This window comes from Microtus oregoni, unplaced genomic scaffold (genome assembly GCF_018167655.1).
Source record: "Microtus oregoni isolate MIOR12 unplaced genomic scaffold, Mior012 000009F_ref0000495, whole genome shotgun sequence".
Taxonomy (NCBI): Eukaryota; Metazoa; Chordata; class Mammalia; order Rodentia; family Cricetidae; genus Microtus; species Microtus oregoni.
In genome coordinates this window covers 13822249-13837361 of record NW_024543068.1, presented here as the reverse complement: position 1 = coordinate 13837361, position 15113 = coordinate 13822249, and the positions used below count along the sequence as shown (strand labels likewise).

Here is a 15113-nt window from a genome sequence, read left to right as displayed (position 1 = left end):
AGAAGTGAAAAGTTAAATTTTCTAGCACTTGTGAGTAGAGAGTTTTTTTTTGTTGTTGTTGTTTTTAACAGTTGGGATCTTTCTCTGAGAACTGTGGAAGTATCTTTGCATTTTATGAGGGATGGTGGGTTGTCAGATTTAGCATTTGAAAATGTTGTTTTCACTAAGCTAGGGTTTTTAACTATAGGTGCTTCCAATAGTCCTGGCCAGCCTAATTCTGTGAAGAGAAAGAAACTGCCTGTAGATAGTGTCTTTAACAAATTCGAGGATGAAGACAGTGATGATGTGCCCCGAAAAAGGAAACTTGTCCCCTTGGATTATGGTGAAGATGATAAAAATGCGACTAAAGGCACTGTAAACACTGAAGAAAAGCGCAAGCACATTAAAAGTCTCATTGAGAAAATTCCCACAGCCAAACCTGAGCTCTTTGCTTATCCTCTGGATTGGTCTATTGTGGATTCCGTGAGTAGCACATTATATGTTGCTGTATTTGAGCTAGTTTTCAATGTAACTGACATATATACACTCTTATTAACAAATAAGGTGGAATAATCTCTTTGGCATGGCGAATCTTGTCACTAAATAGATAACTTGGCAGATGTTTTTCTATCTCCTTATAAAATCATTTCATTGCTGGGTAATGGGAAGTGCATGCCTTTGATCCCAATATGGTCTATAAAGCAAGTTACAGGTCAGCCAAGGCTATGCAGAAAACCCTGTTTCCAAAAACTTTAAAAAAAATTATTATAATAAAATCACCACAAAAAACATCACATAGCTAGCTACATTAAGATGGCCACTCAGGTCAAGCACTGGTGGCCGTGTCTTTAATCCCAACACTTGGGAGACAAAGGCAGGCCTCTTGAGTTCAAGGCTAAGCCTGGTCTACAGAGCAGGTTTCAGGACATCCAGGGCTGCATAGAGAGACCAAAAAATTTTGTAAGTGGAAGTTATCCTGAAACTATTGAGCTTTGCCTGGGGTTTTATACTTTCAATGTCAGTTACATTTTTATGTACTTATACACCACACATAGAATAATAAAAAACACCATGTAATTGAAATTTTAAAAAATCAGCTTTATTTCTCTTCTCTTTGACAATTTCTATTCTTTTTTCTGCTATTTATCCTTCAGTACCTAATATTGCCTTTTTCTCTGCCATAGCCTTATCCTCCATCCCTCTCACCACCCTCCTACCCCCTGGCCCAAATACTACCTTTTAAAGCCTTCTTTTTAAATGTTAATAGGGTTCACAACACACAGTAAGCTAAGTGACTCATAGGGGATTTTTTCTTTCTGAGTTTGGGTGACAACACTTAATATTTTATGCTTAAGTTTATCTATTTTCCTGCAAATTTAATGATTTTTTTCTTTGTCTTCTTTATTGATTTAAATTGAGCTCTATATATTTTTCTCCACCCCCCCCCATTCCTCTTTCTTTCCCCTTTCCCCCATGTTCCCAATTTACTCAGGAGATCTTCTATTATTTTATTTTTTTCTGTCCTAGGTGGATCCAAGTATGTCTCTCTTAGGTAGGGTCTTGGTTGTCTAGGTTCTCTGGGGTTGTGGAATGTAGGCTGGTTATTCTTTATGTCTAAAAGCCACTTATCAGTAAGTACATATATATCTCTGGGTCTGGGTTACCTCACTCAGTATGTTTTGTTTTGTTTTGTTTTAAATTCCATTTGTCTGAAAATTTCAAGGTGTCATTTTTTTTTAACTGCTGAGTAGTACTCCATTTTGTAAATCTACCACATTTTTCTTATCCATTCTTCAGTTGAGGGGCGTCTAGGTTGTTTCCCAGTTCTGGGTATTATGAAATAACGTTGATATGAACATAGTTGAGAAAATGTCCTACTGGTGTGATTGAGCATCCTTAGGGTATATGCCCAAAAGTGGTATTGCTGGGTTTTGAGGTTGACAGATTTCTAATTTTCTGCGAAATTGCCATACTGATTTCCAAAGCAGCTGTATAAGTTTGCATTCCCACCAGCAATGGGGTATGTTCCTCTTTACTCCATATCCTCGCCAGGATACGTTGTTGTCATTGGTTTTCATCTTGGCCATTCTGGCAGTTGTAAGATGGAATCTCAGAGTTGTTTTGATTTTGATTTGCATTTCTCTGGTGGCTAAGGATGTTAAACATTTCCTTAAATTTCTTTCGGCTGTTTTGAGATTTGTTTGTTGAGAGTTCTCTGTTTAGGTCTGTATCCCCCCCCCCTTTTTTTTTATTGGATTATTTGTTCTTTTGATGTCTAGTTTCTTGAGTTTTTTTTATATTTTAGAGTTTGAAACCAGGGATGGTGATGCCTCCAGAAGTTGTTTTTCGTACAGGATTGTTTTGGCTACCCTGGTTTTTTGTTTTTCCATATGAAGTTGAGTATTGTTCTTTTGAGGTCTGTAAAGAATTTTGCTGGGATTTTGATGGGCATTCCATTGAATCTATAGATTGCCTTTGGTTAGATTGCCATTTTTACTATGTTAATCCCACATCCCAAGAATATGGGCGAGCTTTCCATTTTCCGATGTCTTCTTGGATTTCTTTCTTCAAAGATTTAAAGTTCTTGTCATACAGGTCTTTCATCTGTTTAGTTAGAGTTACCCCTAAGATATTTTACTATTTTTGTACTTGTGTACTATACAACTTAAGTGTTTACACACACAGTAACAAGTGACTCATAAAGGAATTTTTTTTTCTGAATTTGAATGAGAACACTTAATGTTTTATGCCCAAGATTATCCATTTTCCTGCAAATTTCATGGTTTTGTTTTTCTTTATACAGATTTTTTTAATGTGTGCCAGACATTCATTATCCATTAATCTACTGGTTCACTGTAGTAAACAGAGCAGGAAGTTCAGATAGCTCTGGGACAGAGTTCTCTGGCTATAACCTAGGCATAGACTACTGGGTTGTCTACTAATTACATTTATTTATTAAATTTTTTTATTTTTGAGGCAGTGCCTCACTGTGAACTCAGGTCTTCTAGCCTTTGTCTCTTGTGTCCCGGATTTAAGATCTGTGCCCCTATAGTTGACTTATTTTAGTTCTTCAATCTTGCTTTCTTTTGCAGATGCTGATGGAGCGAAGAATACGGCCATGGATCAATAAGAAAATCATAGAATACATAGGCGAAGAAGAAGCTACATTGGTTGATTTTGTTTGTTCTAAGGTTGGTTTTTTTTTCTTCCTCTACCTTTAACATTTATTTTAGACGCTTCCTTAAAAAAAATCCTACCAAATATATGATAATTCAGTTTTAATTAAGGCACCTGTTATTTAAAGACCCATCATTCCACAGCTTTTTTTCTGAGTCAGGGAGGACAGAATTGGTGTCTGTTCTCAATTATATTTTCTCTTTTCTACTGCAAATGCCATGCCACGGTGGTTTGTCTTTTGAGTTTGAATTTTGCAGAGGTAGCCAATAGTTTGTTTCCTCAATTTCTTTGGCAGTCACGGTTTTTGAATAGTCCTGTCATTAATGGTGTTTAGGTAGTGACTGATTAGAGTTCTTGACACAGTGTATTCTATGGAACTTTGTCTTTTAGCTTTGTAGCAGTATACAAGTCTCAAATGGCATCCTTACTATATTTATGCATGAAGAAATTGAACCTTATGGAAAGGTGATGTCTTGGACATTTTTATCCAATATGTAGCATTTTTCAATTCTATAGGCTTTTTGTTGTTTGTTTTGTTTTGTAGAGTAGACAGTTTCCTATAGCCCAGGCTGAGTTTTTCCTTGCCTTCATTTCCTTGGTGCTAGAATTAATGGCATGTACCAGTACACTCAGCCATCATCCAGCAAGATGTGTTTTATTGTGTGTCCTCAAAGTATAGTGTCATTTAATAAAATGGTTATTATAGTGGGAGCATCATATTCTTGTAATAGTATAAATGTGTTCATCTTCCACTATCCTCTGCTTAAAAATATTACAGGATCAAGACTTACATAACCAAGTGTGGCAGATTTCTGTAATCCTAGCATTTAAAGAGGCTAAGGCAAAGGATCACAAGTTTGAGGGCACCCTAGGTTGCATAGCATGAGAGGGGGGGAAAGGCATTTTGTAAGTAATGATTAAACTGTTTTAGTGGTTAGGATTCTGGGTTAAAAAGCTTAGCCAGATGATAGTGGCACACCCCTTTATCCGTAACACTTAGGAAGCAGAGGCAGAGTGATCTCTGAATATACAGAGCAAGTTTCAGGACAGTCAAGGCTTCACATAAACCCTTTCTCTTCTAAAAAAATAAAAATAGAAAATAAAAAGCTTTTAGAGCTAGACATAGTAGGGCTTGTCTCTAAATCAAGCATTAGGGAGACCGATCTCTGTAAGTTCCAAGCCTTCCACAAGTAAACATTGAGACCATGCCTCAAACTAGAGCAACTCCCTCAGGCACAAAAATCTTTACCTACCGTTTAGAGGTTTTGTGTAGCTTTGTAACAGTAATTTGTTTCTTTTAGGTTATGGCCCATAGTTCACCTCAGAGCATTTTAGATGATGTTGCCATGGTAAGTTAGAAAAACATTGTCATCTATGTGAACAAACTGCTTTATAAATTTCTTGCGTTTTCTTGCTAAAAAATCAAATTCCTAATTGTACTTGAATTTGTATTATGGTCAGTATTTTATTTTATTGAACGTTGTAATTTTATAAGTAGAGGGAGGGAAGAGGTTTACAATTTAAATGAGAAAAGTACTGCCTGAAATATGAGGGAGGGCCTGTTTAACCCTAACCCTAACCCTAGCAAATTTGAGTAGAACTGGTAGTTTGAGTGAATTTAGAACTGGTAGGCTAATTGTGGAAGATTTCTTAGAACTAAGCAACTGGGAAAAGGTTTCTGTCAAAGAATAAGATGATAAGAAAGTAGAGCTGGGCTGAAATTGCATTCCTTTAATCCCAGACTATTAGTCCAAATGATGGCACATGCCTATCATATACCTTGGGAATCCCTAACAGCATTGAGACGTGTATTAGAGAACAGCAAGGGAGTTAGGGTTCAGCACAATGGCATGTGTTCATACCCCAAACAAACAAACATGCAAGTAATTTTTTTTTTTTTTTTGTTTTTGTTTTTTTTTTTTTTTTTGTTTTTCGAGACAGGGTTTCTCTGTGGTTTTGGAGCCTGTCCTGGAACTAGCTCTTGTAGACCAGGCTGGTCTCGAACTCACAGAGATCCGCCTGCCTCTGCCTCCCGAGTGCTGGGATTAAAGGCGTGCGCCACCACCGCCCGGCACATGCAAGTAATTTAAAAATTGTTTTTTTAGCTAGGCTGTGGTGGTGCACGTCTTTAATCCCAGCAGAGACAGTCAGATCTCTGTGAGTTCAAGGCCAGCCTGGTCTACAGATCAAGTTTTCCAGGTCTTTGACACATAGAGAAACCCTGTGGGGGGGGGGATTTGCATTAAAGAAAAAGCTTTTAAGGTGTGTAGGCACATGTAGATAAGATAGTACAAGTGTGCTCATGCAGGGGCACCCACTTCGTAAACCAGGCATGCGCACAGGTAAAAGAAGGTGTGAAAAGTAATGTCCTCATGTATCTAAATGAATAGCTCAGAAAAAGTGCTTACTGCTTACCCTAAGTCTAATTAAAATGTTGAGTGTAGCAGTATGCTTTCCTGATCCCAGCATGGAGGGATCCCTCCACGGAGGAGGAGACAGATAGTTGGAGCTTGTCCAACCACCTCTTTTAATTGTTAAGTCCAAGGTTCTAGTGAGAGATCCTGTCTGGGAAAACAAGGTGGACACAGGTTGATTTCTGCCGTCCATGAACTTGCACTTCTCCACACCAAAATACCAGAATATAAATTAGAGAAATGAATAATTGAAAAGAACACTTAATGCTCTATCATGAGATCCAGATTTCTAGTTTCAGCAACCGTGCTGTAAGTCAGGCACACCACCTGTACACTTGTCACTCCAGCAGACACAGAACCTCTAAATGCTTCTTAGATGTTTAAGACAGATTTTTAGCTCAAGTAGTACTTTATTCCTGATAAATACATTTGGTGTTTTTATTTTTATATCACAAACTTTAATTATATATTTTGTGATTTGTGTTCCAAGATCATTTCTCAAGCTACGGCGAAATAATGACCCACAAATGTGTTTAAAGGAAGTTTAAAGAAACTTGATTTGAGAATTTACTGATCACTGTGTAGCATGTAGCAAGGGCTCACTGCAGCTGTTTTAGTTCTGTAGTAGTACTACTGGTATGATGCAGCAAAATTTCTTAGATTTTTACAGCTCAGAGAAGTGAGACTTAGTGAGCTTCTTATGATTCTGCCAAGTACACATCCAATAGCCGGTAAAGATTTGAACCTAGTTTTAATAGAGATTGGACTCTCAGAATTCTTAGAGGCAGTTTAGAAAAGAAACCAGGCAATAAGAAGTTGCTTTCCACTCAAGCAATGATATCCTGGAATTTCATCATAGATAATGTCTGACGTTAGGTCTTTCGTTGCTTTTAACAGCAGGCCTGAGGACCAGACAGAGCCTTATGTTTGTAGGTTAAAGGCAGTAGTAGTATTGGGAACATTATGTAGTAATTAAATCCTAGGTAGATAGTAAACTAACCTAGATTATTTAACAGAAAAAGATAGTGTTCGTGAATCCTGTGGCATCGGTGTTCTCTTAATTCTGTTTACTGCATTCTAGAGACTAGTAAATTCTCATGCAGTGCTTAATTTGGTGTCACATAATAACCGTTTGTTAAATGTTAAGTACGATGATGAGTCTGACTTGGGATAAATAATATTATACTATTAAGATAGATGTATATTTAACTTGTTCATAAATTACTTTTTATGGTAAGGTTTTGCTTATGTGGTTTGGCCAGTCATATATAAATGTAATGTCTATAAAATTAACATCAAAATAAAAGGCAAAATATTATTGGAGGCAAAAATGGTGACATATCTGTAATTCCAGCACTTAAAAAGGGGAATGGTTATCCTTGTTTTCATTTAGGTTTAGGGCTCGCCTGGGTTGTGTTTCTCAAAATCAAACCAGTAAACAAAAGTACAATGGAATAATTATTAGTAAGTCATGGGATTTAGCTAAATTACTAACATTTTTTTTTGATAACTTAAATATTCTGTTTAAAATCTTTTTCATCCTGGATAATTTTTCTTTTTGGTTTATTTGAGACAGGGTTTTTCTGTAACTTTTTGGAGCCTGTCCTGGAACTCACACTGTCGACCAGGCTGGCCTTGAACTCTCAGAGATTGCCTCTGCCTCCTAAGTGTGGAATTAAAGGCATGCTCCAACACTGTCTGGCTGGCTAATTTTTCTTTAGGTCATTATGTTGATTGTGCTGTGGGTAAGAGTTTTGCGTGTTACTGTTGACTTGACATGCCACTAATTATCTTTTCATCTTTTGTCTTCTAGGTACTAGACGAAGAAGCAGAAGTTTTTATAGTCAAAATGTGGAGATTATTGATATATGAAACAGAAGCCAAGAAAATTGGTCTTGTGAAGTAAAACTTTTTGCATTCAGAGTTACATTTCAGATTTCTTCTTTTACACCCTTCAAAGAACTTTGAATTTTCTGTGTCTTCAAAGACATTTGTGAGATCTGTAATTTTTTAATGTAGAAAATGTGAATTCTTTTGTCCTCTAATTTGTTGATACCATGTGTACGCGCTTGGTTGTAAAGTCCTGAATCCCTGGTTCTCTTTTTACTCACCAGGTACAAATTGCTGGTGTGTTTTATAAGCTGCAGCTACTGTACACAGCCTATCTCATGTAATCTTGTTCTGCTGATTCGTCCCTTGTAAATATTGAAATGACTTCCCAATTTTTTTGCAGGATTCCACCTAATATTAAAACTGTACTTTATAGGCACCGACATGAATAATTTGAATACTAGTCATACTCATTACCATGTCACCCCACTCCCTTGATCAGAAATGGCAAGACCTCGTAAAGGCATGGAGTTTAAAATTAGAGTGCAAACCTAGCAGACAGCCATTCCTAATGTATCTCTGTATTAATGTGTTTATGTCAGTGTATGCATAAAAGTCTTTTTAAATTTTCTTTGGGTTCCCTTAAACATTTCGTAATTCATCAATAGACTCATAAAGGAAAAGTGATAATTGTGCCAACCCAAGTAACTAGTATAATTACGGTGTGAGTTTCCCAGAGTGTGATATTCTGCAGCGATCAACAGTCTGCTAAACCAGATTTGTTTCTCTGTGAATAGGATGGTATATCATAGTCTTATTTCTTCTCCAATTTGAAGGCTCAGGATTGAAGGAGATTCTAAAGTTCTGGAGCAGTTTATTCAATACATTTTCAACTTACTTGTCTTCGTTTAATTTGGATGTATTCCTTTTAATAAAATAAAATAAATTCCAAAGGGAGGGGAAGAGCCCATCTTCTTTGATACAAATGACCAGCAGGCACCTCCTGGGAGAGCTTACTATGCTCACCATGAAAGAGAGGGCCTGGCTTCTGTCCCTAGCACCAGTAAATAAGTAAATAAGGTAAGTTTACAAAAGAGATTTTGACAACACAATAGTAATTCACCATGGTATTTAACTGTTTATGTCTTTCTTCCAAAGAAACATCATTCATGGCAGTTTCCTACCTATAAATTTTTATTACTTGTCATCAAACTTTTAATATATTGATGACATGTTTAGAGAAATCCTTAGAATTTAATAGTAATTCAGAAGAACACCAGGGAACAAAATTTATTTGAAAAGTACCAAGTTCCAAACAGTTATTAACAAATAAGGTGCAGCTGTTGCCATGTTTGTTTATTAAAAGGTAAAGATTAAATTGTTAGGGTAATGGAACTGTGAGCTTGAGTTACTAAGTTTTTATTTTAATTTTTTTTTAAAACATCTTGAGGACATCCAAAACACTGTTCTTAATGTTGAACCTTGACATGGCTTCATTTTGTAAATATTTCAGTTATTAAAAATGTATATATTTGATCTTGGAAATGCTTTCTTTGAGTCTTATAAATAAATGACATTATGTTATAATTGTGTAGTGCATATACTAGAAAACAACCCAAAACTAAATTTTTGAATGAGTTTTTATGGTATCAGAAGATCAAAGAGACCTTGTTTACCTTATTTTGGATGAGGCTGTCATCCATGGATGTCTCCACATTGTGATGTTTTCTAAAGGAAAGTTGCAGAAAAATGACCTTTCCAGTTAGAAATTTATTTATTAGCCATTTTTCAGATTTATCCCTCCACTAGCCCAATACCCTCTTTAAGTCATTTATTTTGATTCTTTGTCTTCTAAACACATTGAACATTTGCTTTGACCTCATGCTAGGTTTTTTTTGTTTTTTTTTTTCTTTTTCTTTTTTTAGCTAATATTACTATGAAGTTTTATTCATGTAGATTGACTTTACCTTGCTAATATCTCAGATTCCTGCAAAAACTAGAGATGTTTACCGGGAGCTTTTAGGAGTATATACCTTATACTGCGTAGCATTTCCCTGTAAAATCATAGAACTTTTCAGGAGAGCTGGGATGGTCATGTGGGTGGCAGAAAAGGTGGTTAAATTAAGCTTATACTTTAAACCAAGTTTTGCCATTAAAGCTTCTTAGTTTTTATGATATATCTGTACATTCATTTTTGGTTTTATATTGGTTGGTATTGCTCATTTAAGTTATAAAACACATGAAGTTTTTTTTAAAACATTTATTTATTTATTATGTATACAATATTCTGTCTGTGTATATGCCTACAGGCCAGAAGAGGGTACCAGACATCATTACAAATGGTTGTGAGCCACTATGTGGTTGCTGGGGGATTGAACTCGGGACCTCTGGTATAACAGGCAATGCTCTTAACCACTGAGCCATCTCTCCAGCCCAACACATAAAGTCTTAAAACTAAAATGCTTTTCCCTCATTTGACCACAGAATAAAATTTAAGTATATTTTGAAAAAGAGTAGTTAAAATGTTTGATACAAATTTTTCTCACATTTGAGTGGGCCTCTTTATTACTTGTCTTGTTAAAATGCCTATGTGCTTTAGTAGGGTGTATAATACCTTTAAAAGATACCCCCCCCCCCCCCCCAGAAGGAGTTTCTCTGAATAACAGCCCTCGCTGTTCTGGAACTGTCTCTGTAGACCAAGCTGGTCTCAAAGTCTCAAACTGCAGAGATCTGTCTGTCTCTTCTTCCTGAGTGCTGGGATTAAAGGTGTGTTTCACCACTATGGGCAATAACTAACATTTATAATTACCAGGTGATATAGTATCAACCTATCCATATGAATTACATTAAGTTGAATAAGATTTTTCAGATGCCTGCACATCATTTTATCTTGACAGACTATACAGTAGCAACATTTTTTTTGTTGTTCAAAATAGATTTTAAAGAAAATAGCTGTTTTATTTTATTGAGACTGGACAGTTTTCCAATCAAATTCAGGCTGTCTTTGAATTTCCCAGGCTTCCATTGCAATCCAAAGGGCTAGGCTACAAGTGTGCAACTCTGGTGATGTTTGAGAACAGTAGTTAGCTATATACAATATGTTCTATTTGTGAACATTAAAATAAGCCTCCAAAATAGCGCCCTAGGGCAGTGTCTCCACCAGGCCCTGAGGATGTTCTATTAAAAGTTTGATATTTGAGCTTTATGATTTTTTTCCCTATAAACTATGTAATAGCAAATGTTGGTGTTTTCTTCACAGTAAAGTTTCAGATAATCTAACAGTGATGCCTGTAAGATACAGAAAAATCAGTTTTGCCTGGCGGTGGTGGAGCACATCTTTTTAATCCTAGCAGATCTCTGTGAGTTCAAATCAGCCTTGTCTACAACAGCTAGTTCCATAGCTACAATGAAACCCTGTCCTGAAAAACCAAAATAAATAAATAAAATAAAGATAAGAAAAATAAGTCTTGAGCCAAAACAAGTATTGTGTGTGTCTCTACCATGAAGAAAATAAATTAGCAAATACATATAAATAGGCCTCCAATGTTTGTGAGATTTGTTTTCACCAAACTTTTGGTATCAATATCTGTGATTTCAGAATGGCTATGCATTTTTCTGGTTATACTTCGAAGAGCTTTTTATTTACCACATACAATTTTAATATCTTTATATTTCAGAATGTGCCTTTTTTTTTTCAATTTTTTGTGCTTTTATCTTTGAGACAGGGTCTCACTCACCTTGGCTAGCCTGGAGCTCACTGTGTAGATGTCTGGCCCTACTTGTTTTTAATTTAACTTTTGAGACAGTGTTTCTCTGGGTTGCCGTGGAACACACTTTCTCTGTAGACCAGACTAGCCTTGAACCCTGGTGCTGTGATTGAAGGCACGCACCACTGCCTAGCTCCCTCCGTGTCTGTTTGGTTGGTTGGTTGGTTTTCGATCTTGGGTTTCTCTGTATAGTCTGACTGATAAGGCTTGCCCTAGCGATCTGCTTGCCTCTGCTTCTGCCTTCCAAATGCTGGGATTAAAGTCATGCACCACTGCCTAAGTGTGTCTTGAAGCAACCAAATTAGGAATAGTTGTAAATATCCATAGAAAAAATAATTATAAAAACGAGTGAAAAAAATGCTACATACTTAGTAGTTGGATCGATGACCTTTATATTCTCATACAGAATGGGAGTTAAATTGTGTACTAGCCAAGCTTTTTTTGTAAAGCAGAGTTTATGTTGATCATGGTGACCTTAAACTCACAGATCCTCTTGCCTCTGCTGGGATTAAAGGCCTACCTCACCACACACACAAACCTACTCCATTTTAAGTGTGTACTTTTTGTTTTCTGAGACAGGATTTCTCTGTGTAATAGCTGTCTTCAAACTCTAGACCAGGCTGACCTTGACCTTCTCTGCTCCCGAGTGCTGGGATTAAACAGGCCCCACCACTGACTGACATAAGTGTGTACTTTTTTAATTTGGATTGATTTTATTGAAGTCCTTTCTTCCACAACCCCTTCTCCTCTCTGTCTCTCCCTGTCGTTATCTGTATTTGGTTTAGGCCCATTTGTGTAATCCATGTTGTCCTCACTTTACCAAGAAACCAAGTCAAACAATATTCCATTCCTGTTTGATAACAAAAGGAAAACTGGAGTCCAACAGCTGAGGGTTTCGTTTCCGCCTTTAGTGTTCTAGTGTTAATAGATCTGCATTCAGTTACAGAGATTGAAGTAATTAGTGAGAAAACATACTAAACTTTCAGATGAGTTTATTTCTAGGCAAGAATCTAAAGTATGGACAAACTTGATTGAAAGGCAATTCACTATTTCTATAGGAACTATGGTAGTGTTAATGTATGTGAGTAAAAGCAAATGATCATATGCAACTGTTAATTGTGTACCTTGGACTCATTGGTAATATTCCTGGCCTTCTCATTGACGAGGCCCTGATTAAGAGGCACTTTCAGGTTCAGGCTTCTCTCTTCACTAGGTAGTCACTATTGGATTGTCTCACCGCATTTTGTTGTTCATACCACTGTCCTGTTGCCACGTTCTGAATTTCTGAATACTGGGGAAAAGAAATGCCCTATTGCAGAGAGACTCTGGGCACTTTTTTTTTTATTTTTATTATTTTTTTTTTTTTTGAGACAGCGTTTCTCTGTGGCTTTGGAGTCTGTCTTGGAACTAGCTCTGTAGACCAAGCTGGTCTCGAACTCACAGAGATCTGCCTGCCTCTGCCTCCTGAGTGCTGGGATTAAAGGTGTGCGCCACCATCGCCTGGCTCTTTTTTTAAAAATTTATTTATTTATTATGTATACAATATTCTGTCTGTGTATGCCTAAAGACCAGAAGAGGGCACCAGACCTCATTACAGATGGTTGTGAGCCACCATGTGGTTGCTGGGAATTGAACTCAGGACCTTTGGAAGAGCAGGCAATGCTCTTAACCTCAGCCATCTCTCCAGCCCTCTGAGTACTCTTGGTGCTGATAATTCTTAGGTTAGCTTTCAGTGTTTCTAGACTCAATGTTATGGGTTCAGTGAAAAATATTGAATGACTTCTTGCCTACTTACCCACAAGTCCACCACATGCAGCAAATAGCCCTCAACCCTATCAAAGACTTGTTAGAAAAAGTATTGGGCATTGTTTCTTGAATTTCTACTTATCTAGTTCATGAATGTAGCAAACTTAAGTCCTGCCTGTTGTAATAACTCCATGTGAGTTACCTAGAAGACCTCTTTTCTGGCCATCCCTACAGTTTCTAGAGCCTTGTTCAAGTAATTTTCTTTCTTGGTAATAATTTTGTTAAGACAGGCTCACCTTGAAGTCTTCAATACTGCATCAGTTCCCAAGGAATGTTCCACCACAAACCAGCTCATTTCATTTTCTTCTCTTAGTTTCAAGAACAAAACACAAAAGAATTAACTTAGGTTCCATCTCCTTTTCATTAGTAATTCTAAGAAATTATTTACTATGTACCTTCCAAATGTCTCATTCATCCTGTTGGAAGTGTGTGTAATTCTTCAGTATTTCCACTGATGCTTTGTGGCAGCATGATTGGGATATGATAGCTTATCTTGACTCTCTAAACATTTGCAGTCCACCTGGTATTCACAGGTGTCAATGTTTAATCACCTTTGTGCTCCCCTAATGTCTGTCTTCGCACCATCTCTTGGGTAATGAATCATGGGTGTTCATATTCCTAGAAAGAGGAATATAGAAAACAGGAAAAGGATCTGTAGTCCAGTTTGTGTGTCTTCTCTGCCTGCCCAACCCCCAGACAAGGTTTCTCTTTTTCTCTGTAGACCTGGTCTCTCAAACTCACCTGCCTCTGCCCTCCTGGGTTTGACAGTGTGTACCACCACACTGGGCTTTGCACATAACTCATGCGAGTTTTATAACATGGGTGAACTATATATTTTTTTTATTTTTATATACCAATTCTCCATGAACAAAATGTTATGTTGAGGTTGGCTCTACCAAAGGTTGCAGTTAGGATAATGAACACGTTTTAGCCTGTCTTTGTTTAGTGCTTGTATTGTGCTTCCTGTGTGGTCTCCACTATTTTCTGTATTCCTCCCATATATAAATGTACTTTATTGGGGGAAAGACTAAGGTTAAGAAATTTATGGTATGAAGTATGTATGGTATGTCTCCTCCCAGCTGCCATTCTGCTGGTGTGAAAGATAAATATGAAAATTTTACGCATGAATATATTACATGAAATCTGTATTGAAGCAGGGTTGGGAGTGTTGGGAGAAAATAGAGATGGTTGCTCTGGTATTAGAACGAGGCATCTGGGAAGTAAAATAAATTAGACACTGTGTAGCCCAGTTTGCCCTGTGATTTGTTAAGAAGCCAGTTTGACCTCAGTTTACTGACCTGCCCTCAACTTCTGAGTTGGACGACAGACATAACTTAACAATCGTCTTTACAATTACATAAAATCTTACGGATGCAAAATCAAAGCAGGAAACATTTTCTGCTCTCCAGATGCTTGCATCTTGGAAGACCTTTTCAGATTTGGAGCCTAGAATGTTAGGGTAGTTTCTCAGATTCTTTTTACCCACCAATCGCTTTAGTTTATTGAGAGCACGAACAATTAATTATATCCATTTTGAGCAACTGTACAAATAAATAATGTGAAGAAATGGGAAGTGTTCGGTTTTAAATGTTCTCAAAACGAAGGATGATGTGCAAACGCGTGGTGTATACAGAATAGGTTTTCTTTTTTTTTTTTTGTTGGGGGGGGGGCAGGTGATTTTCTAGACTGGGAATCTCTGTAGTTTTTAGTGCCTGTCCTAGAACTAGCTCTTGTAGCAGTTTGGCCTGGAACTCACGGAGATCCGCCTGCCTCTGCCTCCCGAGTGCTGGGATTAAAGGCCCGGGCTACCACTGCCAGGCCCAGAATAGGTTTTCAAGGCCGTATTTGTGTACAGGGTGTGTTTGATACCGGCAAGGAACACACGAATCTCAGAATCCAACCAAAAAACAAGGGGGAAATGCCTTCGCTTTTAGCATGGGAGAACACTAGATCAGTCTTAAGCCTTACAGCTGCCTCAGATCGCCCAGCATCTTAGACCCACAGCATCCTAGCTTCAAATGAGCCAAGACAGCTGCAGCCCCAGCCCTCACAGTTTGCGCGCGCCACCGGAAGTCCCGTTCACTGTTGGTGCTTGTAGCCAACGTCGTGGGGGCCGGAAATGACGACACTGACGAGGCCT

The 15113-nt window shown here is 37.5% G+C and overlaps 1 protein-coding gene across 5 annotated transcripts in view; it reads left to right on the top strand.

Moving 5' to 3' along the window:
- The window catches only part of Rbm25 (RNA binding motif protein 25), a 55309-nt gene extending 46373 nt beyond the window's left edge, over positions 1 to 8936 (top strand). For all 5 annotated transcript variants that reach the window (XM_041658071.1, XM_041658070.1, XM_041658072.1 and 2 more), the window contains 4 exons: positions 188 to 462; positions 3072 to 3170; positions 4458 to 4505; positions 7384 to 8936. In XM_041658071.1, the coding sequence (XP_041514005.1) occupies positions 188 to 462; positions 3072 to 3170; positions 4458 to 4505; positions 7384 to 7476 (515 nt within the window). In that variant the 3' untranslated portion in view covers positions 7477 to 8936. The remainder of the gene's footprint in view (positions 1 to 187; positions 463 to 3071; positions 3171 to 4457; positions 4506 to 7383) is intronic.
- The last annotated feature ends 6177 nt before the right edge of the window (positions 8937 to 15113 follow it).